Genomic DNA, 27,462 nt, shown 5'->3' with positions numbered 1-27,462 from the left:
AATGTCTGGAATACTCTACCTGACTCTGTGGGTTTTTCCCCAAACCTCAAAAACTTTAACCTTAGACTGTCTACTATTGACCTCACCCCTTTCCTGAGAGGTCTGCAGGGGGCGTGCACAAGCGCACCAATGTGCCTACCGTCCCTGTCCTATTGTTTCTTTTTATTTTTCTCATATTTATCCATTTTATGTATTCATAACTATCTTTATACTTATATCTGTTATCTTATAATTGCTTGACAAAATAAGTAAATACTTTCACCCTGTATAGGCAGCCTGAATCCAGCCTAAGAGGGGAGCCAGCATCACTATTCACCTACTGCTTGTCCTTCTTATGATGTTTTTACAAATGAGACTGGGATAACAAAAGATGGTTATTTATAGAGCATCGCATGACTGCTTTACCTGAAAATCAGATTAGATATGATGGTGGATAGCAGGCTGAAAATCCCAAATGGTTGTGAGTTGAAACAGGAGAAATTGTGAAAGTGAGCATTCTCTGGGGGGAGCTCTCTATTTTCTCCCAAAATAATGTTCCCCCTGATTCTTAGGGGTTTCCAAAGACACAAGAAGCCAGGGCACTTTGGAAGGCCTACGGAGACCAAAGTTAGGGCCAACCATAGTTTTTGTTATGCAGAATTGTTGCATTTAAAATATTATTTTATCTAGATTGCTTAGAGTCATTCCAGAATAAGGTATGTAGAAATCTGATAAACAAGTGAAAATAAATAGTTTTTCATAGGTCTGCCTCATTGACATAAAAAGATAAAGGCTGTAGAACCTTTTATTTTCAGTAAATGTTGTATTCCTTCTAGTATATTATACTTATGATGGACTCAAGGAGTGGTGAAAAGCAACATGGGTAGGGTAAAACCCAAAATGGCTAAAATTCATCTTTTCTCCTTCCTTTTTCCTTTCCTTTCTTCCTTTCCTTTCCTTACCTTACCTTTCCTCCTTTCCTTTCCTTACCTTACCTTTCCTTTCCTTTCCTTTCCTTTCCTTTCCTTTCCTTTCCTTTCCTATCCTTCTCCCTAGTCTATAGTTGACCAACTGAAAGACTGCTCTTGCCAGAGATCTAAACTGAGCCTTACACATTTTCGAAGATCTCATCTAAAAGCGTTGAGATTGTTAACCCTTAGTCTACCTTTATGTAGTTCTCAGGAGAGAGAAAGTTAAAAGAGGTACCATAAAAAGAGAATGCTTAGTCCCACCTATTTTGATTGTGGTCACTCCATGGCTTGTTTCACCCCTACCTGGTCTTTCCCATAGGGATGCCTCCAACAGATTATTCTTGCAGGAATGCACCCCTCAACATGGAAATGCTGCTCTTGGGGTCTATTCTTGACCTAAATCTTCTCCCCAAACTTTAACCTTTTTCTGAAGAATCTGTCTTTTTCCTCCTGCAGAAATTGAATTGCTACCTTATTGATAACAATGGATTCATACTTGTTTCCAAAATCTCCAAACAGGTAAGAAGGAATGAATGAGTGGCTCTTATTTATCAGGAGAAAGATTGAATAAAACGGTCAGACTAGGAGATTGGTGGCTAGCCTTTTTGGGCTCCTATACTGAAAATTGTGTGTGTATGCGTGCTCGCTTGCCAGCACCCAGAAGGCAATGTGTGCCTGCACATGAGCATACAAACCCCACCCCCTTACTTGCACTGCATGCGCATGCCTCCCAGCTGATTTTTGACCTGTTTGAGGCCTTTTTCATCCTCCCAGAGGCTGCAAGGAAGCCTTTGGAGGCCGAAAAATGGGCCTGTTTCATCACTTCCTGTATTTCCGGAAATACAGGAAGTGATGAAACGGGCCTGTTTTTCAGCCTCTAAGGGCTGCAGAGGCTTCCCTCAGGCTTCTGGGAGACCAAAAAAGGCCTCAAATGGGCCAAAAATCAGCTGGCAGGTGCGTGCATGCACAGTGAGGTACATTTGGCTGGGGCTCGTGTGCCTGCACAAATGGCTCTGCGTGCCACCTGTGGCACATGTGCCATAGGTTGACCATCACTGGATCATTACCTGTATTTCCAAGGTTGCTCACATTTACCCTCCTGCAAAGCCTGACATACAATACTGAATGCCACCTGGTTTTTTTATTGCAGAAAATGAGGAATATTCATTACATGTGAGGTAATTATATCAGTTGCATTTAATCATTCGAAATGGAAGGATCAAATAAATACATCATTTTTTGTTCTTGACCTAGCTGTATATACTTTGTCATATCCCATCAATGTTTGGAGTGCAACCCTGTCATGGCACTCAAAGCCCCAGTGAAACAAAGCTTGCCATTAGACTACCATGGCTGAGATACCATCTCACATTGAAAGTGTAGGTTTTCATTGTTAGGAAGAATTGCATGGAGTTACATGCAAAATTCCTTCTATGGTGTCTCAACACTAAGTAAAGATAAAAGGAAAAATTTCCCCTGTGCAGTCATGTCCAATGGGAATGGTGCTCATCTCCATTACTTAGCCAAGAGAACCAGCATTGTCTGAAGGCACTTCCATGGTTATATGGCTGGCATGACTATATGCCAAGGAACATGGAATGCAGTTACCTTTTCACCGAAGTGGTACCTATTTATCTACTTGTGTTTGCATGGTTTTGAATTGCTAGGTTGGCAGGAGCTAGGGCAGGAATGGGAGCTCACCCCATCACGAGGTACTTGGGTGTTGAACTGCCAACCTTTTGATCAACAAACTCATCTTCTTAACTGCTAGGACAAAAGTACCTGTTTTTTTAAACTATGTTTAGATGCATATAATTAAGTACTGAAGAGTTTTAAGGAACCTGTCAACTCCTACTTTGACAAAGCCAAGTCAGACTAAATGTATCTTGCGTAAACAAAATGTTTTGATAGATGTCAGAGATCTTTTCCACATACTAATGCATTATAATAATATTCGAATGTGATTCAAGCACAATATTGCTGCAATGTAAAGATCTGGGCAAAGAAAAGGTAAGAAAAGGAAGAAGGTTGCAGAGCCTTTCCAGTATTAGAACTGGAAAACACAAGGATGTTAAGTAGGGTGCATGCTTCCTATCCCATCAGAAACTTCCTTGGTCTAAAATGACCTTAAACTACAAGGAGATTTGAACAAAATAGCTTAATTGCTTTGATACCTTCCATCTCAGCAGAAGCAGCACTATTTGAATAATACATCAAGTGTTCAAACCCTTTGCATTTATTCTCTCCTTCATCGTTACAAAGTAGGCCATTATTACTATCTTGCACGCTGAAGGCAACACATAATGGTTTGTCTAAAGCTTGCCTCAGTCTCCAATGATCTGAAGTCTTACACTGTGTTCATACAGCATCCTCCAACCAGCAAACTATACAGATTTACTCATTTTCTGGGTATGTTAACCAATGAACTGGATTTGCTTAACAAGCCCATTCAACCACAAAATGTTAATTTTAGTTTAGCAAATTTGGTGTCATTTGCTATGCAAATTTACTCAGCCTGATTACAAGAACATAGATAGTGAATTCAAAGCTAAACTGAGCATGGACCTCAGTTTTTTTCAATTTAATGTGTCTTACTATGCTTTCACTTTCCCCCAAACAATTTAAGTACATAGTTGAACATTATGACCTTAAAGGGTTTGCTACATAATAATCAGTAAGTACTTCGCCTTGCAGCCTGACAACATTCACACAACATCTATAAACCTGGTTACTAAATTAACCCTTTTTCAGTTTCACAAAATATACTGAACTATACACAAATCAACAGACTTGTTTGCAACATGCTAAGACACTTTTTTAAAAAGCCAATTCAAACCAAGGATAACAATCTATTTTATCCTGTTGTATTATTACTGTTATTTAGCCTATTGTATTGCTATTGTATTATTGGTGAATATTAAACTCATCTGCTTAAGAATGCCCTACAAAACAAAACCTATGATTTAAAACTTCTCCAGAAACTCTATTTTTATATCATACTGGCTTGTGGTTGCAGCTTGGAAAATTCTTGGGAGAAGTAGATGGTTCTGTTACAACTCAGCTCGCAAACATGGGAATGCTCAGAAAGTAAGTGTCATAATCTCTTCCTTATATTCACCTCTTTTCAAGGAAGACCCTGTCTGAAGCAAAATGCTTCACAGCATAAATATAATTAAAACAAGGATGGAACTGCCTAAAGACTCATAGACACAAGAGAATTAGCTAGACTCAGAATCTTCCAATGCTAATTGTGTAGATCAGGACATCTCTGTAGAGGAACCCAATGGCATGATGGGTAGGGACAGGGTAAAATTGTCACCAGAAGAGAGTTTAAAGCAGGAACTCTGTGCTGCCATGTAGTCGTTGTCTGGGATTTGGCATCTCAGATCTGGAAATTCTGGCCACCCGCCATGTTCTTTCACCACTTTGAAGGTGCCCCAGAGTCACCATGGCTGAGAGTATTGGGTGTGTGATGCAAGCCATAGGTTCTCTCAGTGTAGCCACTAGTTTTCTAAATGAGAATTGATGCTGGGATTCCCAAGCAAGAACTTTGACTAGGGACCTAAGTTGCTCTTCTTATGCTCTGAAAGTCCTTTATTCTCAATAATACTACAGACTACAATAAAGAAAGACAGGATGAAGATAGTGGACAATAGTGGAAGAGCCAGTTTGGTGTAGTGGTTAAGGCACCAGGCTAGAAAGCAGGAGGACATGAGTTCTAGTCCTTGAAAGCCAGCTGGGTGACTTTGGGCCAGAACTTTCACTATCAGCCTAACTCAACTTACAGGGTGGTTGTGGGGAAATTAGGAGGAGGAAGGTGTGTTGGATATGTTTCCCACCTTAAAAATAAGGGAGAATATAAATAAACGAATGAATAAAATCCTGGTTTTGTTGTTAGCTATGTTCCCTATAATACATATTTGTTCTAAAGAACTGCAGGTCTTGTCTCACTCACTTTGGCAGCTACAAAATGCAAAGTACATGATTATAGGTGCAATATTTAATATCAATATATTTCACCACCCATATTTTGAAATGCAGCTAGCAAGATGTCAAGAAAACAGTTTCAAACATTCCTGTATTTATCAGAATAACCAATTCTGGTTTATTCATGTTTCAAACTTGGACATTTCATATATTATCGGTTCCAGTATGAAAATCAGAATGAAAGGGACAGATGTTACCCTGTGGATTATCCCCACTTGATTACTTTCTATTTCAATCTGTTTGGTGCTTACAAATACTAGTTTTATGTTGGTATAGTTAGAACTTTTGATTGCCACGGATTTCAGGTTCAAAGGCCATGTTTCTGAAAAATCTGTTATCTGGAACCATCAAAATTCACTGCCACTCACTGTGGATGAAAATAACTTACATAGCCCTACACTAATACGCAAAGGGTCCAAGTCAGGTAAATACAACCAAAGAAGATACAAGGAGTGCAACCAGAGCTATCTTGCATAACATTCAGTATAATTTGAGTCTGGTCATAGAAAATAACACAGCTGCTAGAGCTAGGTAGGAAAAGTGGCTGAGATGCGATTCTTTGTCAGAAATGACTTTCAGGACTTTGGAGTGAATAGTATAGTAGCTGTGGTTATTTTGGTAAATAATATATAGGATTTTTCACATTACAAGTGCACATTGCAAATGTAGTAAGAAATCTCTTCTTGGAAAATTGCAGATAGCACATTATACATAGTATTAAATCTTGCTGTGCAATACCCAGCTGGTGGCACAAATGTACTCTAGGCATTTGCTTAAAGTATGAACTAAAGTTAGCTCTGTGTATTAACTGAATTTAAACCTAGGCTAAAGTCATATGCAAGGCAGAAGAATATGTTTGCCCCTATGAGACTATAATGCAGTTGTAGCATACATACCTTGATTAATTTGTGCCATTTCCACTAAAAAGGATCCTGAAGAGCAGAACTCTGAAAAAAACACTTTGAAATGCCACTGCTAATCAAGCAGCATTGGGGGGGTGATAGATAGCCTTTAGTATAAATTCCAATGGAATCCCCACCAGCTTTGCTAAGGAATTCTGGGAGTTGAAATCCACCCAACTTAAACCCGCCAAAGTTGAGAAACACTGTTCTACACAACAGCTCATGGTCACTTTTGTGTTTATGCAGAGTGAAGATGTTTGACTATCAAGCCATGTGTAAAGTGCCCCATCACCATTACAGTGGTGCCCGTCCTCTTCTCAGTGTAAGTATCTCTGTATCATAAACCACCATCATGAAGTCACAGGCAGGCTTGGAACATAGAACAGAACAGTGCAAAGAAACTCAGAAATGCTTTTCTGTGATGACCCAGGGCGTGGCACAAAGGCAACACAGTCAGATAATCAGTAGGAGTCCCTTTATTAGCTCCAACTTTGCCCCCAATGTCCTGGTTACCCTCTGGCTGGAGAAAAACTCTCCCAGGAACAGCCTTTGGCTACAGAGAATCAAGTCCAAAACGTGGTCTACAAAAACTGTAACCATAAGTCCAATCAAGGCAAGATGAGGTAATTAGTCCGGCAGGGCAAGAGAAAGAATTTCAGATGTGAAGGAATGCAGTAATTCAACACGGTTGGGAGGATGCCAGGAACACAGATAACCAAAATCAACACAAGATAAACTCATGTTTGTTCCCAGCAGACACCACACTAAGCTTGCATCTCTTTTAAACTCTCATTCACTAGCCCCAAGTGTGGCTAATGAAGGGAATCAGGCCCTTTCCTCCCCCATAAGCCACACACAACCCACGTTGCTCTCTTCTTTGTTCCTCCCTGAGTGCCCTAGGTAGGCCTGGGTCTTTTTCTGAACTCCTTCTCCCTTGTTCTACTTCTTTCCTGCTCTGCCCAGCCCTTCCCCAGTTTCCTCCACAGCCAACGGAGCCACTCCCTGTTAGCTGTTCATCTTCCTCCTCAGATTCAAACTCCGAAAGGGGCATGACATTTTCTTTCTGAAGGGATTAGTTCTTTTTGTCCTCCCAGAACAGAGGAAAAAGCCAGAATATATAATCATAGGACTGGAAGAGACCTGACAGATCTTCTGGTCAAATACCTGTTTTGTTTCTGGTCAAATACCTGGAGACCTTATATCATTCTGGTCAAATGGTCGCCTTGTCTGTTTTTGAAAACCTCCAGTGATGGAGCACCCACAACTCCAGGAGGCAAGCTATTCCATTGATTAATTGTTCTTACTGTCAGAAAAGTTCTCCTTCCTCCTGCAAACAAAGGCAGATAAAGAAGATGAGGCATTTCCGTCTATATATGTTTTTTTCCCATTCTATAACTGGCAGAGTATTCTGAAAAAAAAAAAGCTGTACATCCATCTGAGCATCTGTCCATGTTGACTAGCAAGGAATTAGACCAGGGCTGTCAAATGCCCAGTTAAGGGAAGGGGGGAAAGTCGAGATACGTCACATGATACCGCTGTGACACCGTGAGTTTGACACGCCTGAATTAGACAGTACTTTACAACAGGGTGGGATTTCTACTCTATATTCGTTGTGTTGGTGGACAAATTGATTAGTGTTGAAGATAAACATTAAAACCTTTCCGCAGCCAAGTTCAAAAGGCTTGAGTTCTATGAGAAAGGATTCTCATGAAATTGCTGGATTTCATGGGGTAACATTAGATTTCCACTGTCATTTTGCTTCCAGTCCCTGCACTCTGCTAGAGGAGAAGTAAAAACAATGGACACTTGAAGGAAGCATTACGAACATCATCTGGAGTTCCTTAATGGAAGGAGGGGTGTAAATCATTCCATTCATTTGTTCATTTTTTGAGTCGTACTTTTGCAAAGCAGGTAGTTTCCATACAATCTTCCTCTGGCAACTGGGTGCAGTTAAAACCTGAGCAAATGAGGTTCGTGCAAAAGGAATAAGCCATGTTTAGTGGGACAGAGGGTCAGAGAACACTTTTAAGATGAATTTTCTGAGTACTACAGCCTTGATTCTGTGATCTCTCCCATGAGTTATTTGTACTGGACAAGTGACAGCGCATATATATTAATTTAGGGAAGATGGATGTTACCAGGCAAATTCATTCTAGGTTGGGAAAGTGAAGGGTGAACTTTTCATTCTTTCAGTTCTTGCTTTATTTGTGCATTTGTTTCTTTAGCAAATAAACTTTATATGGCTCAAATTACAGTAATCTTACATTGCACCATTCTAGAGCCATATTTGACTAGCAAACCCTTAAACTTACTAGCTCCATTCTATACAGAAAATCCAGAAAGATACTGTTAGCTCCAAGAAATTTCATAATAGGTTCCTTTACCTAGTAACAATAGGATTTTCTACTATGGTTGCATTAATTTGTTTTATTTGGATGGGTTTAACTAATTTGTAAAGAGACAATTTGGTGTAGTGGTTAAGGCATCAAGTTTGAAACTGGTATCTTTTAATTTTATCCATTCAACTCTTATTTAAGCTTCAATATATACCTTGAGGTTATAACATTCAATATAATACATAACTTCCAATCGAATTCTGCTTGGTGCATTCTTAAAATACACGCTATATTCTTAAAAAGTGATTATAAATATATGTAATTAAAACACTCATTCCATTCCAATTCAATTCTATCATTAATATTCATTCTTAACATCTTTAACATTACTTTTCAATTAAATATCATACTTCCTTGGGAACACTTATAAGCTTTCCATAGTTAATTTTTTCCCCATTTCTCTTCCCTTATATTTTATAAAACATTAAAAAATTAAAATGTTCCCATCTTTTCCTAATTCAATTCTCTCATTCATTTTATTTCATTTATTTATTAACAAACATTTCACTAGATTACAATAACTATTTTATCCATCATTTTAATCATACATTGTTTCATATTTTCTAAAATTATTTCTATTTCTAATATAACAATACTATCTTATGTACCTTTGAGAGGGAAGAAGGAAAGGAAAAGAAGTTATAAAGGACAGAAACAAGATATGGAGAAACAGGGCCTATTTAGAGATAATGGGTGAAAATTTAATTGAAAAAGTCATTATTCCTACTGTGACAAAAAGTGGAAATTTTACTATGGCCAGCTGGGTTTTGTTAAAATATTTTCAGTACTGCATGATCCAAAACAGCTGTTTAAGGGAGGTAGTGGTTGTTCAGTTTCACAAATAACTGGGTTTTTTTTTTCTTATATACATAATCTTTTTAGCCTTTTCAGCTGGGAAAACGTTATTTTCAAAATATTTTATATATTTTTTCTTAAATGTCCTGATTTATCATTAGTGGAAAAGACAACTGACTTGGATGCATTTTGTATAATACCTGCAGATTCTTAAAGAAAGCCATTTAAGTTATTAAGGGAAAGAAAAAAATGAAATTGTGCACTATGTAAGGTATTTCTTTTGAGACTTAGTCGTTCTTTTTTCAACAGCCAATTTATACATTATTGGCAGCAGCAAAATGGATGATCACCGATTTCTTCATGTAAGTATGAATGTTTGGGAATGCTAGCGGAAAATTGCATCTGAAGAAATTATGTTTCAGAATTTAATTAGTATGCTAAACATTGAATCTTTGAGGCCTTCAGATTAAGCATATTCTTAACTTTTTATAGAGTTGCTGTTGTTATTCCGGAATTTTATAATAATAATAGGAAATGAATAAGAAAATATTAAAGCAACTTCAAAATGCCCAGCAGTGCTAAAAAATGTATAATTTCCCCCACGGGAATTGTCCAGTTAAAATAAGATTGCAATTCCCCAAGCATGGCGATGGTGCAATACTTTAATGTCAAGCAAGGTGTATCTCCGAGTCTTCAGAATTACTCTTCGTGTCTCAGATTTGGCCAACTGGGTGTTCTAAAGTGATCTGTGTGAATGGAGGCACCTTGGAAAAGAGGTCACTCTGTTCCTGAGCATTTAAGGCCATTTCCTTTCCCTGCCACTTGATCAATGGGAGACCAGGGATCTTTAGTAAGAAAGATTTGCTGATGATAAAGACATCTGGGGTGGCGTCATTCAATGATGCTGTGGGTCTCAGATGAAAGGGTTGGATCCAAATGCCTCTGAGCATGGAACCAGATTCCAAGATGCTTGTAGAGATTAATTTGCCAGGCATATTCAACAGCTGTTGCTGTATATCACCGACCAATGATTCACTATGATCAAACAGATGGCTTTCAAGGTGACTGAGAGCATTTCCCTCCCAGCTCCTAAGAGCACAGTGTTAATGACAACTTTGCCACTGGAATTGCTACTAATTTTTATGAGAATAAAGACACAATTACCTAGTCAAAACGTAAGGAAGAAGGATTTGCAGTGTCTGGTTCAGGCAAGAAATAAAATGTTGCTTCAAGGCAAATTCTAAGCAGCAAATCAGAAGTACTTGCCTGTTTGACAACACCTCTGCCCTTCTGGGCTGACATAAACAATATCATATTTTTCTTTTTTGACAGATTCCTTTTGGAATTTAACATTTTTAGTTTCTGGCACATGGATAGCTTGGCTGATGGTGAGTATGCAGGATTGCCGAAAATACATAGCAAGCCACAACATTTGGATGGAAAAGTTATCAGTAATAATGCAATTTAGCACAGCTTGAAAGAATTGTCACTTGTTAGTGTTAAGGAAAGGGACACAGTGGCTCAGTGGCTAAGACACTGAGTTTGTGGATCAGAAAGGTCGGCAGTTCAGTGGTTCGAATCCCTAGCGCCGTGTAACAGAGTGAGCTCCCATTACTTGTCCCAGCTTCTGCCAACCTAGCAGTTCGAAAGCATGTAAAAATACAAGTAGAAAAATAGGGACCACTTTGGTGGGAAGGTAACAGCGTTCTGTGCACCTTTGGCATTTAGTCACGCTGGCCACATGACCACGGAGACATCTTCGGACAGCACTGGCTCTTCAACTTTGTAACGGAGATAAGCACCGCCCCCTAGAGCTGGAAACGACTAGCTAGCACATATGTGCGAGGGGAACCTTTACCTTTAGTATTAAGAATATTACATTTGAATTCCATTCATCTCATTTTGACATCAGCATTAATTTGGCAAGGATTAATGGCATTGATTACTTTGGTACCTTGGTTACATAGTCTGTAGTAGGCTGTCACAGAAGATAGGTAGAAGACTACTGAAAATTGTCAATGAAACTGTTCATTTATTCTAATTTGCTCAGGTATTTTAGTTGGAACGCATGAGGGAATATTAGTACTGGATTCCAAAAAACCTAAGTCAGAAATACATTAAAATAAGATCTTTCGCTTATATTAACTGGAAGAAGTTCTTCATGGTTCATAGATTATTAAAATTATGAAAATGGGTAACTTTATTTTTTTTCTTTTTAAAGAATAAAGTTCCAGTCTTGGTGACTATAGACTGTGCATAAGGACAAATCAGGAGGAGTTTTAAAAGAGAGAATAATTTCTTAAAATATATCCTGAATATCCAATTTGTTATTAATGCTAAGTACATTTTTTAAAAAGCCACAGTAACCATTTCAAAAAGCACTGTACCACATGTTGGATCATAAATACATACATTCCCCCAAAATTTTGACCATCATCAAATTAACCATATAAATTGTGCTTAAGATAGTTACATAGAAAGAGAGTGAGACAGATAGGCAGAGAGAACACCCACATATTATTTATATTTTTATTTTCCCATAAATAAATAAATTGATGCCAGTTCAAAAGCAAAAGTTAAAACTTGAAAATAAAATGGTGTAATGAGATTGGTGATCATGTTATCTTTCGTAACTAGTCATGGCAAGAGTGGTGGGACAGTTTTCATTTTAACTGTTTTCTAAAATCTAAACAAAGTTGAGGCTTGTTTAGATGGGAGGAGGCTGGCAATGCTAAAAAATACAATTTCCCCTGCTGGTGGTTGTCCAGTTAAAAAGAGACTCCAATTCCCAGCATTGAGATGTCGCAGTACTCTGACTTAAATCAAGGAGTATGAGACTGGAACTCATTGGTAGCCACACATTGCAATGAACAAGGGCGTACATTCAATTTCACAGCTACTAAGATTGTTGGCTGAGCAGATGCAAAGATAGCCAGGGAAATGACTGAAGCTGGGAAACAGGCTCCTTGAACAGAAGTGTTGATTTACCACCAGATTATCAGGTGTTTAAGAGCTGAGGACTTGGCAGCACAAGAAAAACAACAACCAGTGGAAAAAAGCACACCTTCTGGGAGAGAGAAGCTCCATTACGAGTCCAAAAGCATAAAAGACTCTGGTCCCAGTGACCGATCCAGATTGGATCCTGCAAGGTTGAGGAAGCCTGAATCACCAAGAGAATAATTTCCCACAGAATGGGGATTGACAGCATAAAGACCTGTTGTCTAGGAATGACCCAGGGAGAGAAGGCCCTCAACAGAATCTTTCTACATAATCAGACCGAGTGGATACCTTCACTTTTTCCAAAGCAATCCTGGATGTATCCCAGTACTCCATGTGTAGAGCTTAAAAGATAATGACACATACTTTGAATTAGGTCCAGAAACCTACTTCAAAGTGCTGGTCATCACCTTTAAAACCTTTATAGTACAGCATTGGGATACCTCATATAGAATAGTTGTGACCTTGTATTACTTTAACCACCATACCATCATATCATTTCTTTCTTTCTTCATTTTCCATCCCTCTCCCTTCTTTCATGTATCTTCACAATAATGTTGTGTCATCATCTTGTGGACGTGTCATGATGGACTCATTCTCATCATTTCTTACGCCATGTGAACAATACAGCCAAATCTGTTTTTCATCATGGTAAGTAAATAGTGTTGTCATACAAAGAGTTTTGTCTTCTGAATTAGAAGACTTGCATGAGATTTAACAACAAAGTTCCTAATATCACAATTTATGCATAGTCTAATTAAATCTTTCAATATCAAACAGGAATATAACTTTCTACTTGGTTATCAGGCCACAATTCAATGGAAGATAAATATAGTTTATAATATTTTTCTTGTCTAGCTTGATAGCTGAATAACTACACATGACATATATAGATGCAACTAGGGCAAAATATATAGATTTTCTACACATCTTTATAAAATCAATGGGTATTATACGGAGCCGGCAATTACTGTCCATAAAAATCGAAACAATGGCAGAATAAAAAAAATGAGAAAATAGAAGAGTGAGGATTCTTTTATATATTACGAAGAAGAATCTTCCACTCATTTTTCTAAGTCCTCCATCTTAACATCTATTTTTTTCATTTTTACATTTTTCAGATTTGAAAAAAAAAAGGAAGAATTTTCTTCATGGCTTTCCCATAGTTATATTCATTCAGTTTTTACATTTTTTTAAACCTACATTTCCATGTTACACATAGTTCTCAACTTATAACCAGGGGTGGGATTCTACCAGTTCACACCTATTCGCTAGAACGGGTTGTTAACATTCTAAGCATTTCGGAGAACCAGTTGTTAGAAGAAATTACTGGCCTAATCCTGTAAGGAAGGCAGGAAGGAAACATTCTGGTGTTGCTTACAGAAACTGCCTCTCCGTTAACCCTTTTTACATTCTTGGCAGGACTTGGCAGGACTCTGGAGTTTTTTTTCCCCCTCCTTTGCTGGTACTTTGCTTGTGTGGAGTGACCATTCAAAGTTACAATGGCACTGAAAAAAGTGACTTATGACCCTTTTTCACACTTACAACTGTTGCAGCATCCCCACAGTCATGAGAGGCCAGGTGAGGAGATGCATGCCTCGATGTGAGTGATATTGAGTTGGCCACGCCCAGCCAATAACATGACCCCCAAGCCATGTCCATCCAGTCACATGACCACCAAGCCACACCCACCACCTAAGCCATGCCCACATAACCGGTTGTTTAAAAATTTGAATCCCACCCCTGCTTATAACCAGTCTCTTAACTATGACTTGAAGTTGCAATGGACCCAAAAAGGGACGACCTGGATTCAAAGTTATGTCCTCCCTAATCATGTGAATGTAGTTTTTAAAAAACTACATCCTTAATTTGGGTGCTCAGCAACTGGTCCACATTTACAGCCATTTGCAGTGTCCATGATTTACATATTTTGCCAGAAAGCAACATTTACCTCTGGTAAAAAGCACCCATTGCAGACAGAGTTTGCTTAACAACCACAGGTTCCCTCACGACCATTGCAAAAATGTCAATCCTATGATGACACTTAATGATTTACAACCATAATTCCAGGCTCAGTTATGGTTGTAAGTGGAAGACTACCTATATATGAATACTAGCCCAGTACCTGTGCTTCACTATGAAACTATGTGATCAGGCTTAGTTTTGGGGGAGGAAAATAAGGGGGAAAAATTGTGCCTCTGCCTACCAGCATCCATCGGTATTCATCTGGCTAGCATCCTGTCAGTGAGACAGTTGAGGGCTGTTTGGAAACTGAAACATGGAAACTGAAATGGTATTTTCTGTGTGAGCAAGAAGAAGACAGCAAGGAGCCTGGGCGTGGCTTAGCTCAACTGTTCTGTGCTAAAACTGCTTGGTGCTCTGAAACTGAAACTGAAACTCCTCTGCTTGTGTTTTGCATTTGGAACATTTTTTTTTTCCAGGTGGGTTGTGGGAGTAGAACTCCTTAGCATCAGAGCGTGTTAATAATAATGCTGTGATGGTCATTTCAAAAAATCCTTTCATAGTGAGCACCTAGAAGCTAAGAGGAACATTCGTGCCAAATTTCAATTCTGGAGATTTTGTGATGATGCATGAGTAGTATTTTGCTTTTATATATATAGATAATGCTCTGCTGTCAGCCCTTCAGGATAGACCAGATCATTAAACAGGGTAGAATTAAACTCTTTTGAAATAGGTTATAATAACAGAATCTTCCAAGCCTGGTTGTGCCTTTTACCTCCCCTTCCTTTGTATGTCCCGATGAATTAGAAAGGAGTTGCTTCAGTCTCTTCTGAATACTCCCTTGTTTCCCAGGGCTTGAAGGATGTTTCAGCCCTCTTTCCTTACATAACATTTTTTGCCTATTTTCCTCAAGGTCCTTTCCCTAGTGAATCTGATCATTGAATAGATAGTATATTGAAGTAGAATTCTTTATTGGCCAAGTGTGATTGAGCACACAAGGAATTTGTCTCCAGTGCATAAGCTCTCAGCGTGCATACAAGCAGCAAGCACAATCAATCATAAAATACAATCATCATAATTCATAACATATAAATTCAGTGATACTCATAGGATACTATATGAGCAAACAACAGGAATCATAATAGAATACTAAATAAAAGCAATCAACACACATCATTTAAACAACAAAGCTACAGTCATGCTAAAATGCTATTTTTGTGTGGTTTTTTTACTTTTTTTTAAAAAAAAACTTTTGTACAGTACTCAGAGTGGAGCTGGGTGACCAATTAATCTCAATAAATCATATTTATGCTATTTTGAGGGGTCCTTAGTGACACTGTAAATACTAGCAGTGTTTTCCTCTAGCAGTCACCTGTGATACGCTAAGCCAGCAATTGTATTTGTGTATACCATATATTTGCAAATGATAGTTCTTGCAATTGCTATTCTCAAACAAACATTGCGCTTCAACTGAGATTGACCCAGGCCTTGTTGGATCAGAGATTTATTCCCTCTTGGCAACCAGGTTATGTATTAACTGGACTATCTCTTTAGCTGATCAACTCACATCCCCCTTCAAGATATCCCACTAATCTCCGTTGGTTGACATCCCATGCAACTAAGAGATTATCGGCTTCTTGGTTAAATTAGTCTGTAATAAAACATTGCATTTGAGTTGAAAGGAATTTCTTTTCAAAGCAAGAATAAAAATTGCTTATCCTTCTCATCCCAGGACAAACATGGGGAGTTTTCATTACAAGTGGGCAAGTTAAATTAAATGTTACCTTTTTTTTGTCACCCTAGAAATAGAAAATGTGGGGAGTTGCTTTATTGCTGAAATTACTTTTAGTAAGAATATGGGAGATGACTTGGCATTATAGCTTCATTGCCTTTCCCTGTATTTTGGCTATTTGGATTAAAAGTTCCCACTGTCATGCTGGTCCCAAGGAATCTACAGCTGAGAATAAACCTAATGAGTCACTTGGCATTTCTCTCTTGCAGTCTCCATTGTATTAGACAGATTTATCCAAACCATGTTCATTTCATTTATTTCAGTAAGGTGTATGCCAAAGACTGGCCAGATGCATCGAGCCTCACATGATTTATTGCACCAATTTGTTTAAATCTATTTGAGGGCAGTGGGGGGGAGGGTTAGAAATGCAATTGACCCTTTAAGCCAAAAACAGACATTTGTGGAGAATTATAAAGGTCTTTTCCTGCCCTTTTTCTCCTCCCTTTTAGCAGAGTTGGACAGTCACTCTCAAAATTTCTAACTGGTCGAGAAAAATCTCCTTTTCTGAAGATTTTAGCACAGTGTTTAACTGTACCTGTATCTAGAGTGAAAGGAAATTTAGCATCATAAATTGAAGACATCCTCAATCATTGGCTCAGCAACAGCATCTAGTGGCCATTGGTGTCCATGCAGTTTGTTTCTCTACATTTTTCACTCGTGCCTGATTTTCTCCCTCTGACTCTTTTATTTCTTCTCATTCTAGCTCACAAACATAAAAAACATGATTTGCTGCAACCCTGTGACACTGAATATCCTGTGTTTGTGTACGAGCCTGCTATCAAAGAGGCCAATGGACTAATTGAGTGTGGAGCCTGTCAGAAGTAAGAGAATGGTCTTTATCTATGCTCTCAAGGGCAACCAAGAATTTTGCCCCCTTTCCTCTGATCCGTACACATTGTTTGTTATTGCCAGCATTAAAAGAGCAAAATAATAAATCCTGGTTAAGATCCTGACTATTGCCTTCTACATGCGCCTGGCACTTAAGTTCAGCTACAAAAGTCATTATCCTCTCCTACCCTCATCAAATGGGTAGTACCTGGAAACGGGTATCTTTTCTGGTTCCTAACACTGCATAGAAGGAAAATGGAATGACCTTGAAGGACAGGAGGAAGAGCTGCTACCAAGGCCATATGGGACACTCTCACTCCAGTGATCAGGATGACCCCAACTCACTAGTTAAGTCCTTAAAGACCCAGCCTTGTGCCTGGAAGTAGAGCCCCAAGTTTGGGCAGGGACCCATTTAGTGGTTAATTTAATCATTATGATGGATACTTTATTGTTGGATACTATGTATTTGTATATATTAATTTGTTTTTATATTTTAAAATTTTGTTTACTGTCTAGCCATACAAATTAGGTAAGGAGGAAGGAAGGGGAAGGAGGGAGGAGATTAGACAGATGATAGAGGATGATAGATAGATAGATAGATAGATAGATAGATAGATAGATAGATAGATAGATAGATACATATATATAGATACATAGATTAGATAGAGATAGATGATTGAATAAATAGAGAGATGATAGAGAGAGGATGGATGGATGGATGGATGGATGGATGGATGGATGGATGGATGGATAGAAACATAGAGAGACAGATACATAGAGAGATAGATACATAAAAGATAGATACATAGAGAGATAGAGATAGATGATAGATAAATAGAGAGATGGTAGAGAGAGAGAGATGATGGATGGATGGATGGATATATATAGAGTAGATAGATAGATATAGATGATAGATAGATAGATGATAGAGAGAGAAAGTAGGTAGGTAGATTAGACAGACAGACAGATAGATGATGGATGGATGATGGATGGATAGATAGATAATGATGATAGATGATAGATGGATGAATAGATAGATAGATAGGACAGAAAGACAGATAGACAGATAGACAGACAGACAGACAGACATCCAATAAAAGAGGCTTGAGTCTGGGCCAAGAAAGTAACTTGAGAAAATGTTTCAGAGAAGCCCTTTCCTAGTTCACATAAAGGGAGGAAGCATATTCAGGCTTGCAATCTTCAACTATTATTATACCACTTCCAATAAAGGTAGTCCTGACGTTCATGGGATTGGTTTCATAGGATTTCATAGTCCGGTCTACTTTGTAGGGCTGACCACATTGGAACGCTTTCCTTTTTAGAATTGGATAAAACATTTTTCAGGTCTTTTAATTCTGTGGGGTTTGTTACAGATAGAAATCTCAGTAAGTCTGTCCTTGTACAATGAGCACAATCATTTCAGTTCTCATAAGAAACACTCTAACCCATCTGGCAATTGTTGTATTTTGTGAGATTGCTTAGTCCCATGGTGGAGTGCTTAGTACTCAACACCACTGTAGGATGGGGGACACAAAAGTAAACAAGACTGGTTAAACATAGATATTTTTAATCTTATCTGCTATCTTAACAATAAACTAAATTTGTATACTTAGAAAATGAAGAAAAGCAATTCTTCAAAAATGAAAGTTGTTGACCCAGCGATTTGCCATCTTCTTGGAACAGTCCATGCTTTCCTGTGAAGCATGCCATATCCCCACTTAAATTTGTTTTAAGAAAAACATTTTTATAATCTGAAAATATTTGAAAGTGAGTAGCTGATTAGTTAGATGCTGTTGATACGAAAGGTTGGAAACCAAGATGAGGAACTATTGGCTGAAGATGCAAGTTTCTTGGAAATGCTTGAAAAAAATATGTATTTGGAGAACTTCCACAAGTTTGATCAAGATTTCTCTCTCTTAGGAGAGAAAAGTAAAGAGCAACATATTAGGGACAAAAATATTGTGAGCTATGGTGAATGAAAGTGATAAGATCCCTGGTAATTTATGAATATTTATTTTAGAAAAAAAACAAACCCAGTACGGTGCAGCTGCCCCAAAGGCTAACAAACAGGCTCACATACAGACACACAAACACAAATGCCTAGTAGAAGGAACTGCCTAATACTGGTAGTCCTCAACTTACACTCATCATGGAGCCTGACTGTAAAGCGGAGAGCCCAAGTGACTGACCCTATTTTGCAACCTTTTCTGAAGCGGTTGTTAAGGAACCATGTTTTTAAAGCAAACATCATAGTTGTTAAGCAAACCCATTATTTGTGCCAATTTTGCTAAAAACTAGAAACAGATAGGAGGCCATCAGAGCTTTGGAACCAGGTCGTAAGTCCTTTTGGGGGAGTCCATTGGAATTGTGAACTGTTCAGTGGTGGGATTCAATTTTTTTTTACTACCTGTTCTGTGGGCGTGGCTTGGTGGACGTGGCAGGGGAAGGATACTGTAAAATCTCCAGTCAGAGGTGGTATTTGCCAGTTCTCTGAACTACTCAAAATTTCCACTACCGGCTTTCCAGAACTGGTCAGAACCTGCTGAATACCACTTCTGGAACTGCTGCTAAGCAACTGGTTGTAAATCAAGGCCTACCTGTAGTTGCAGTGACTGCCTCGGTATGGAGTCTTTTTTGACTGGATTGTTTAATGAGCATCTTGAGGGCCATCAATAAGACTTGCTGTAACTGCCTCCTATATTCAGACTGGCGTTCTGCCAAAACACTTCCATGATCCCTGCAGCTCCATAACCTATGGTGGCATTGATGTCTGAAAGGAAATGTTTGAAACAGGATGGCCCTGAGTTGATTGCATTGTTACTGCTGCTAGGAAACTAGTATATATGTGTGTGTGTGTTAAGTTTATATTTAACACAAAAATAGTTTGTCGAGAAAGTGACTGCCTTTGAAAGCTCCTGGATTGGGGTAGAAAAGTGAAAGCGGAAGCAGTATGCTCCGTCCCATATATGGGTAGACCAGATTGCCCTGATAGAAAAAACACTTAGGTATATAGTTGTTAAGGGGACGTGGTGGCTCAGTGGATAAGATGCTGAGTTTGTCAATCAGAAGGGTCAGCAGTTTGGCGGTTCGGATCCCTAGTGTCACGTAATGGAGTGAGCTCCTGTTACTTGACCCAGCTTCTGACCTAGCAGTTCGAAAGCATATAAAGCATGTTAGAATGTAAGTAGAAAAATAGGGACCACTTTGGCAGGAAGGTAACAGAATTCTGTCCGTTTTCAGTGTTTAGTAATGCTAAATGCCGGCCATATGACTACGGAGACATCTTCAGACAGCGCTGGCTCTTCGGCTTTGTAACGGAGATGAGCACCACCCCCTAGAGCCAAAAACAACTAGCACATATGTGCGAGGGGAACTTTACTTTTTATATAGATGTTAGTTTTAGAAAAAGCAGTTAATTTACACCAAGTTACCAGCCCAATACTGTTTGCAGGATGGTCTTCAGAAAAACTTAAATGAATCTTCCACCAATATACTGATCCCAGGACAAAATCTTTGGTGGCATTCAGTATTAAACTAAAGGTCTCCCTTTCTCTAGATTTTAGCACATGATTCAATTGTACCTTGTAAATTGCCGGTAGAGGGCAGCAGAGCACTGTGGCTTCCATGAGGTAACTTACAAATACCTTGTAACTTTGCCTATCAACCTACTGTACAACGTTACTGTTATATGAGAAAGTAATTTATAGAAAACAAATAAAGACAAGTCAGTGAAATAAAGCATTTAGGCTCCTTGGACTATATATAACAAACTGGCCATGAGTCATCCTAATAAACCCTTTACAATTAATTGCTCAACCATCAATTTCACTCAAAATAATTTATTATCCATTCTTCTCATAAGACTATAAAAAAGAGCTTTGAGGTCCAATTTTTTATCCCCTTCTCTTCGCTTTCCTTACTTTGAGACACAACAGGGGCCCAAGGTATTGTTAATAGCAGGTGAATTCAATTTGATAATTGACTAAGTTAGGCAGGCAGCCAGCTAACATATCTAAAAAATGAAATGAAGCTACAACACTGCTGACTTCATAATACAGGTAATGTTGGTGAGGTAGTTCCTGTTCCCGTGTTATAGGAAATCAAAAATGAGGCCAATTTATCTGATAAGGGGCTATCAAAATCTATACGAATTTTGGGAATAGCAACAAGATCTGAGCCCCACCCGCAACATTGCGTATTTTGGAGGGACGCCCATGCATGTTCAAAATGGGCTGGGCTTCGATTGCAATATCAGTCCACCATTTGCAATTTATGACACTAGCCTTTTTCAACTAATTCTGAGATATCGGATTGCGTACAACAAGGATTTCTAGTCCAGGGATGTCAAATTTGCGTCATCACAGTGGCATCACGTGACGTATTGGGACTCCCCTCCTTTGCTAAACTGGGCGTGGCCAGCGTATGACACCTCTGACCTGTGGGCTACGAGTTTGACGGCCCTGATCTAGTCCAAGGGTGTCTAATCTTGGCAAGATTTGTGGACTGCAACTTCCAGAATTGAACTGTTGAAGACATATTTATTTAAACTTATAGAAGATGAAGAGTTATTAAATTTGTTTATACTTGGAATGAAGGTTGGATGTCACTGCCTTATAAAATTTCTTTTTTAACTACTGGTACATACTCTTTTTTCTCTTTATTTACACTTTCTATTCTTTCTTTCCATTCTCTTCTCTTTCTCAAAGTTTACTTTGTAATAGTTTTTACTACTGCAATTAAATTTTTTAATAGACATAATATTTGGAAAAAATATAATGTTGTCTCTTGGGGGTGGGTGTTCTTCTCAATCTTGCAGGATGTTTTTGGCGCAGCAAGTTATGAACAGCAACCTTGTGCTCCTGGTAACTGATGCCACCTGTGACTGCAGCATCTTCCCATCTTTTGCATTGCAGGCTAAAGAAGTAAAATATATCTTTTCCTTGGCAATTCCCTGTACTGTACTGTAACTCTTTGGTAGTTCAATTTTCACCCTGAACCAGTGTCTTGGTGAGAAAAGATAAAACGTGCAGAAAATGTATCTCATGAAACATTACATCTGGTCTTTAGCTGATAAGCTTAAGTTGAATGAATGAATTCTTTATTGGCCAAGTGTGATTGGACACACAAGGAATTTGTCTTAGTGCATATGCTCTTAGTGTACATGAAAAGATACATTCATCAAGAACCATAAGGTACAACACTTAATGATAGTCATAGGGTACAATAAGCAATCAAATCATACTAGGAAACAGTTAATATAAATCGTAAGGATACAAGCGACAGTCCTACAATCACAAGTGGGAGGGGATGGGTGATAAGGAGTGATGAGAAGATTAACAGCAATAGTAGTGCAGACTTTGTAATTGTTGAACAGTGTTGAGGGAAATATTTGTTTAGCAGAGTGATGGCATTCGGGAAAAAACTGTTCTTGTGTCTAGTTGTTCTGGTGTGCAGTGCTCTATAGCATCGTTTTGAGGGCAGGAGTTGAAACAGTTTATGTCTGGGATGTGAGGGGTCTGTAAATATTTTCACAGCCCTCTTTTTGACTCATGCAGTATACAGGTCCTCGATGGAAGGCAAGTTCGTAGTAATCGTTTTTTAATGCAGTCCTAATTACTGTCTGAAGTCGGTGTTTGTCTTGTTGGCTTGCAGAACCAAACCAGACAGTTATAGAGGTGCAGATGACAGACTCAATAATTCCTCTGTAGAACTGTATCAGCAGCTCCTTGGGCAGTTTAAGCTTTCTGAGTTGGCTCAGAAAGAACATTCTCCATTGTGCTTTTTTGACGATGTTTTTGGTGTTAGGTGTCCATTTTAGGTCTTGTGATATGATAGAACCTAGAAATGTGAAGTTCAGCATAAAGAGGAAAACAACTTGCAGGCTGTGTCCCAAGACTAAGTGAAAGCCATTGCTTTCAACACTCAGCCTGCTGCCTATCTAGGAAGGCTCCCGGGGTGTGCAGACCCCCAAGGTTGCCTCAATCCAGCTAAAAGCCATGACGAATAAAGTGGGGCCGGATAGGTTATTATGAACTCCTGTCGTTTTCAGTATGATTTGGGAATATTTTTGTTAAAACATGGTCCAGCTCATCTCAACTGGAACTACTAACAGGGGTAGCAGAAAAGTATTTAGGAAACTTTCTTCCTGTGGCAAGACTTTGTGCGTAGGCTTCTTCCATTGCTGCAATATTATCCACATGGACCGAAGCCTCCTGTTTGGCTTGAGCATCAGGAAATGCTATGTATGTGATAGAAATACATTTCTGTAGGCCAGCTGGTATTTTTAGTCGCAAATTTAAATTATTGGCCAACACTGCATCCGCTGACTCTAGATATTTTAAGTAAGATGTTCCTATTTCCTCCACTTCCAAACACTACTATTAGCCTTAACAGCTGCATACATAACAGTTCGGTGAAATGTGACAGGATGCGCTCTCAGAAACTAAGACGCCGACCAGACACCTGCCATGCATTCCATCCAGAGGTAAGATGAGTTAGCTTTCGGTTACGGAATAATTTGCAGAAATTATAGAATTATATGTATAACAATACCCTTGTCACCTGTGATGACCCGGGGCCTGGAACAAAGGCAACACAGTCAAATAAGCAATAAGAGTCCCTTTATATCTCCAACTTTGCCCCCAATGTCCAGGTTACCTTCGGCTGGAGAAAAACTCTCCCAGGGACAGCCTTTAACTGTAGAAAATTCAGTCCAAAACAAGGTACATACAAATTGTAACTAAAAATCCAAACAAACCAAGCTGAAGTAATTAACCTGACAAGGCAAGAGAAGAAATCATGGCAAAACTCACACAGTTGGGAAGATGCTAGGAACACAGTTAAGCCACGATGATACCAGATAAATTCACGTTTGCTCCCAACAACTTGCTGTGCGCAGCTTCCTCTTTTATACACCGTGTTCCCAGCTGCAGCTAATGAAGGGAATCAGGGCCCTTTCCTCCCCCGTAAGCCACACAACTCATGTTGCTCCCTTCTCCATTCCTCCCTGCATGCCCTAGGATGAAGAGGGGGTGGGCCTGGGTCTTCCTCCAAATTCCCTCTCCCTTGCTCTACTTCTACCCTGCTCTGTCCACCCGGACTTTGCCCTTCCCAAATTTCTTCCACAGCCAATGGAGCCACATTCTCACTCCCTGTCAGCTGTTCAGCTTCCCCCTCTAAGTCGGATTCGGACAGGGGCATGACACTACCATAAAGTCTGCTTCATCTCCCATAGAGCCAATCCTACCTGACTACTAAGGTTGCTGACCACCTGTGGGCCTTCTCTTTTTCAGGAAAATGCCCAAGATTGTGGAGGAGCTGCAGCGATTTCAGCCTCCTCAACTTTGCTCCTGTTTCTGCTGGCAACAGAAGCTCTTCTTCTGCGGTGACAAAGTGCACGGCAGTCCTTACATTGCACCTGGGCTGCTATTTTCACATGGGCCTCAAACAGAACTTGACCTCATCACTCCTAAAGGACTTCCTAGCTCTACCTTGTATTTACAGGTGAGACAGAAGAAGGACAATCACTATGATACAAAACTAACTACTGATTCTTTCCATCTCTACAGTAGAGTTCTACAGTTCATCTAAGGGTAGTGATGGGGGAATGATGTTTATTAGGTTTTGTCCTAGCATGTAGTGCAGGGGTCCCCAAACTTGGCAACTTTAAGACTTGTAGACTTCAACTCCCAGAATTCTCCAGCCACATTTTTTTTTAACTATTGCATTTTTCAGCCAGAGTTATGGTGCTCACATTTTGTTTCTAAACACTTGAATATTTTATAGAATTATGATTCCCTGTATAAATTACAGAAATAGATTTAGTAAGGATCCGACTGAACTTACAAATTAAGGCACATTCGATTTGGCAATGTTTTAAAAAATGATTTTGGGGAAAAAAAACTGTGGTCATTAGATGGCTGCCTAGGTTTAATGAGACAATAGATCATATTGTTGCTTCCAGCCAGCCACTTTATGCCAAAGATTTATTTTTCCTTTTGGACAAACACTTCCTCATTGGTAGGACTACATAATAAATTCTTGAAGTTATTAAGGGCATGATGCACATCTAAAAGGATGCGCCCATGAGATGTAGAAATTCTCTCTACTTTTGGAAGCTGTTTTCCTTTGTGAAAGAAGCTATGGGCGATTTTTTTCATGCTTGCTTGAGAGATTATAAATTTATAGATTATAAATTTATAGATTTCACGTGTAGGAATCTAAGTACCAGGTTGGTACACAGCAAAAAAGTTGATATTCTTACTTTATGAGACTCAAAACAGAAGTCAGTTTAATTCAGTGTGAGTGATGAGAAGTAAATCATCATCCTACAAAGCACCATCAGGAGGACTAGTAGATCATAATTTGGGAAGCTATTTACCAAATTTTTACTTCCCAAATTTTTATCAAATCCAACCTCCTCCTCAGTGCTAGAATCTAATTTTTTGATTAATAAGTTCCCCAAAAGAAATTTGTGAGACGGTGTGTTTTGTTTTGCTTCCACACACATCCTGTTCACCATGTAGTATTCGTACTATATATTGCATGGTCATGTTGACAAGCACAAAGAATTATTTTTAAGTCGATGCTGAAGCAACCATAAATTGGACTATTTACTAATGTGCATTACTTCCCTTACACATGGATATGTAAATTCCCCTTCAGGAAATGGTTGCACAAACCCAACCTTTGCGTGTGACTGGGGGGGGGAAGGGGGGATTGTGTCCAAATCAGTCACTCTGGGTAGTGAGATGGCTGGTATATACTGTACATTAAATAAATGAAAGATTTTTAGTGTTTCCTTGCTTTCTCACTCAAAAGATGTCATAAAACATTTTCAATACTGAACAGCAAGCAGCGAAAATTACAGGATAACAGCAAGATCACATCTAAAAATATATTAAAAAGAGCACTGACAAACTGTTACATCTGACTGGCATGTTTTCTCCTTTTTCTTCTTCACATGGCCTAAATTTTACCGAGTGTTAAGAATATTTTAATATTAATGGACACCTTCAAGCATGTTAATTGGGTCTAGAACTATTGTTAGGAATGATCAGTTAGTAGGCAACAGTATTTGACAAGAAACCCACAAGGTCCAGACAGGAGAAGCATGAAGGGAGTTATGGCATGGCTATCGACTTCAGATCACTAAATTAAAGCCTTCTTTCAGAGTGCCTAGATCTGTGGTGGTGAACCTATGGCACAGATGCTACAGGTGGCACACAGAGCCCTCTCTGTTGGCACACGTGCCGTCGCCACAGCTCTGCTCTGCCACGCATGCAGGCCAGATGGTCTTCGGGTCTCTGCCACACATGTGGGGGGGTTTGCATAACTGGGGTGCATGCATGAGGCAGGGTGCATTGCACGGGAGCAGGGTGCATGTATGGGGGCATACACACGTGGGGGGCGCATGCATGCAGGTGCACACACATTTTGGATATGTGCGGTGTGCGTTCTTTGGGCACTTGGTGCTGAAAAGGTTCGCCATCACTGACCTAGATATAAGCAATTTACCTACTCTCTATTGCAGGGGTCTTCAAACTTGACAGCTTTAAGACTTGTGGACTTCAACTCCCAGAATCCCTCCTCCAATCATGTTAGCTCAGGAATTCTGGGAGTTGAAGTCCACAAGTCTTAAAGCTGTCAAGTTTGAAGATCCGTGCTCTATTGCCATAGACATAGATTTTGGAAATGTTCTTTTCATGAAGGTACAGTTCCTTCCGTTTTAGAATATTTAAACAGAAAGATAAAGTCTCCATATCACATCAGTTGACCTTGGCACATGCACACATCATGCTAATTTGTCATTCTTCCGTAGAACACCGTCTTCTTTTAAGGCAATCTATACTAATGCATCTATTCTTCCAACTCCAAGTCAAATATAGCTTTGGCATGGTTTTCTTTTATAATCTCTGAAAAAAGCTACATCATAGAATCAGTCTTATGAGGCCAACTGTCCTGCATAGACCATTCATATTTTTTAAACGTTACTGTAACAGCATTCATTTATTTTTATTTATCTATTTATTGACCAAGTGTCTCAAGAGGCAGCCTAACAACTTCAGCACAGATAAAAAATGGTTCTATAAACTAGGTTTTAAAATCTTCAGAAAAGTAAGTGATGCACAGGTCTCTTCACCACTTTAGCATAATATGAAGACAATTAATTATTTTAACCCACTGTTCTAAAAAAAGGAAGAAAGGTACAAAGTACAGTCTAACTAAAACAAAAGGCCTTCTTGAACGAATTAAAAGGCAGACAATACTTGTTTATTTGTAAAGCCTTCTTTAGTTTCAAATTAATATGGTTTTGCATAATCTTCAGTAAATATATCTACAAGATTTAAGGCAATAGTAATCAGCCTTTCATGTCAATTTGTATCAATCCACTTATATTTGATTCTCCCTCCCCCCCAAAAAACCACTATTAACAATGAAAAGATTTCCTGATAACTTCATACGTACATTCTCTGAGCAAGTCTAATATAGGTAGAAAGATTAGACTCAGCACTTCAAATGAAGTTAACACACAGTATCTATCATACTCAGTCTCAGTGTAGCCTGTTCAACTATTCAACCTAGCCAAGCTTATCATGTTGTTAAGAAGAACAAGAGGAGGGGGGAATTCTGCTAGTAGCATCCCAGTTTAGTTGGAAGATCATTATTTTCAATTGTCAGACAATTCAGAGCAATATAGATGCTTGAGCTTCTATCTTGACCGGGATCAGATCTCGTAACCATTTCACTATACTGTATTACAATGTTGGATCATCATTGCTTTATTTTTGAGGGGGGAAGGGGCTATAAAATTTTATAATAGAATAATACTGGAAAGGCACCTCTCCCCAACC

General features: G+C 38.9%; 1 protein-coding gene across 1 annotated transcript in view; it reads left to right on the top strand.

Annotated features, from left to right (window-relative positions):
- The window catches only part of CACNA2D4 (calcium voltage-gated channel auxiliary subunit alpha2delta 4), a 160,656-nt gene extending 135,122 nt beyond the window's left edge, over positions 1 to 25,534 (top strand). Inside the window, exons 31-40 of the mRNA XM_087935075.1 lie at positions 1,407 to 1,469; positions 3,967 to 4,037; positions 6,086 to 6,161; positions 9,340 to 9,392; positions 10,363 to 10,418; positions 12,658 to 12,678; positions 16,485 to 16,602; positions 21,426 to 21,541; positions 23,014 to 23,093; positions 23,902 to 25,534. Of these exons, the coding sequence (XP_087791201.1) occupies positions 1,407 to 1,469; positions 3,967 to 4,037; positions 6,086 to 6,161; positions 9,340 to 9,392; positions 10,363 to 10,418; positions 12,658 to 12,678; positions 16,485 to 16,602; positions 21,426 to 21,541; positions 23,014 to 23,093; positions 23,902 to 23,997 (750 nt within the window). The 3' untranslated portion in view covers positions 23,998 to 25,534. The remainder of the gene's footprint in view (positions 1 to 1,406; positions 1,470 to 3,966; positions 4,038 to 6,085; positions 6,162 to 9,339; positions 9,393 to 10,362; positions 10,419 to 12,657; positions 12,679 to 16,484; positions 16,603 to 21,425; positions 21,542 to 23,013; positions 23,094 to 23,901) is intronic.
- Positions 25,535 to 27,462: the final 1,928 nt, after the last annotated feature.

This window comes from Pseudonaja textilis, chromosome 5 (assembly GCF_049901715.1).
Source record: "Pseudonaja textilis isolate UNSWEBS1 chromosome 5, rPseTex1.2, whole genome shotgun sequence".
NCBI lineage: Eukaryota > Metazoa > Chordata > Lepidosauria > Squamata > Elapidae > Pseudonaja > Pseudonaja textilis.
This window is presented reverse-complemented; position numbering and strand designations above follow the sequence as displayed.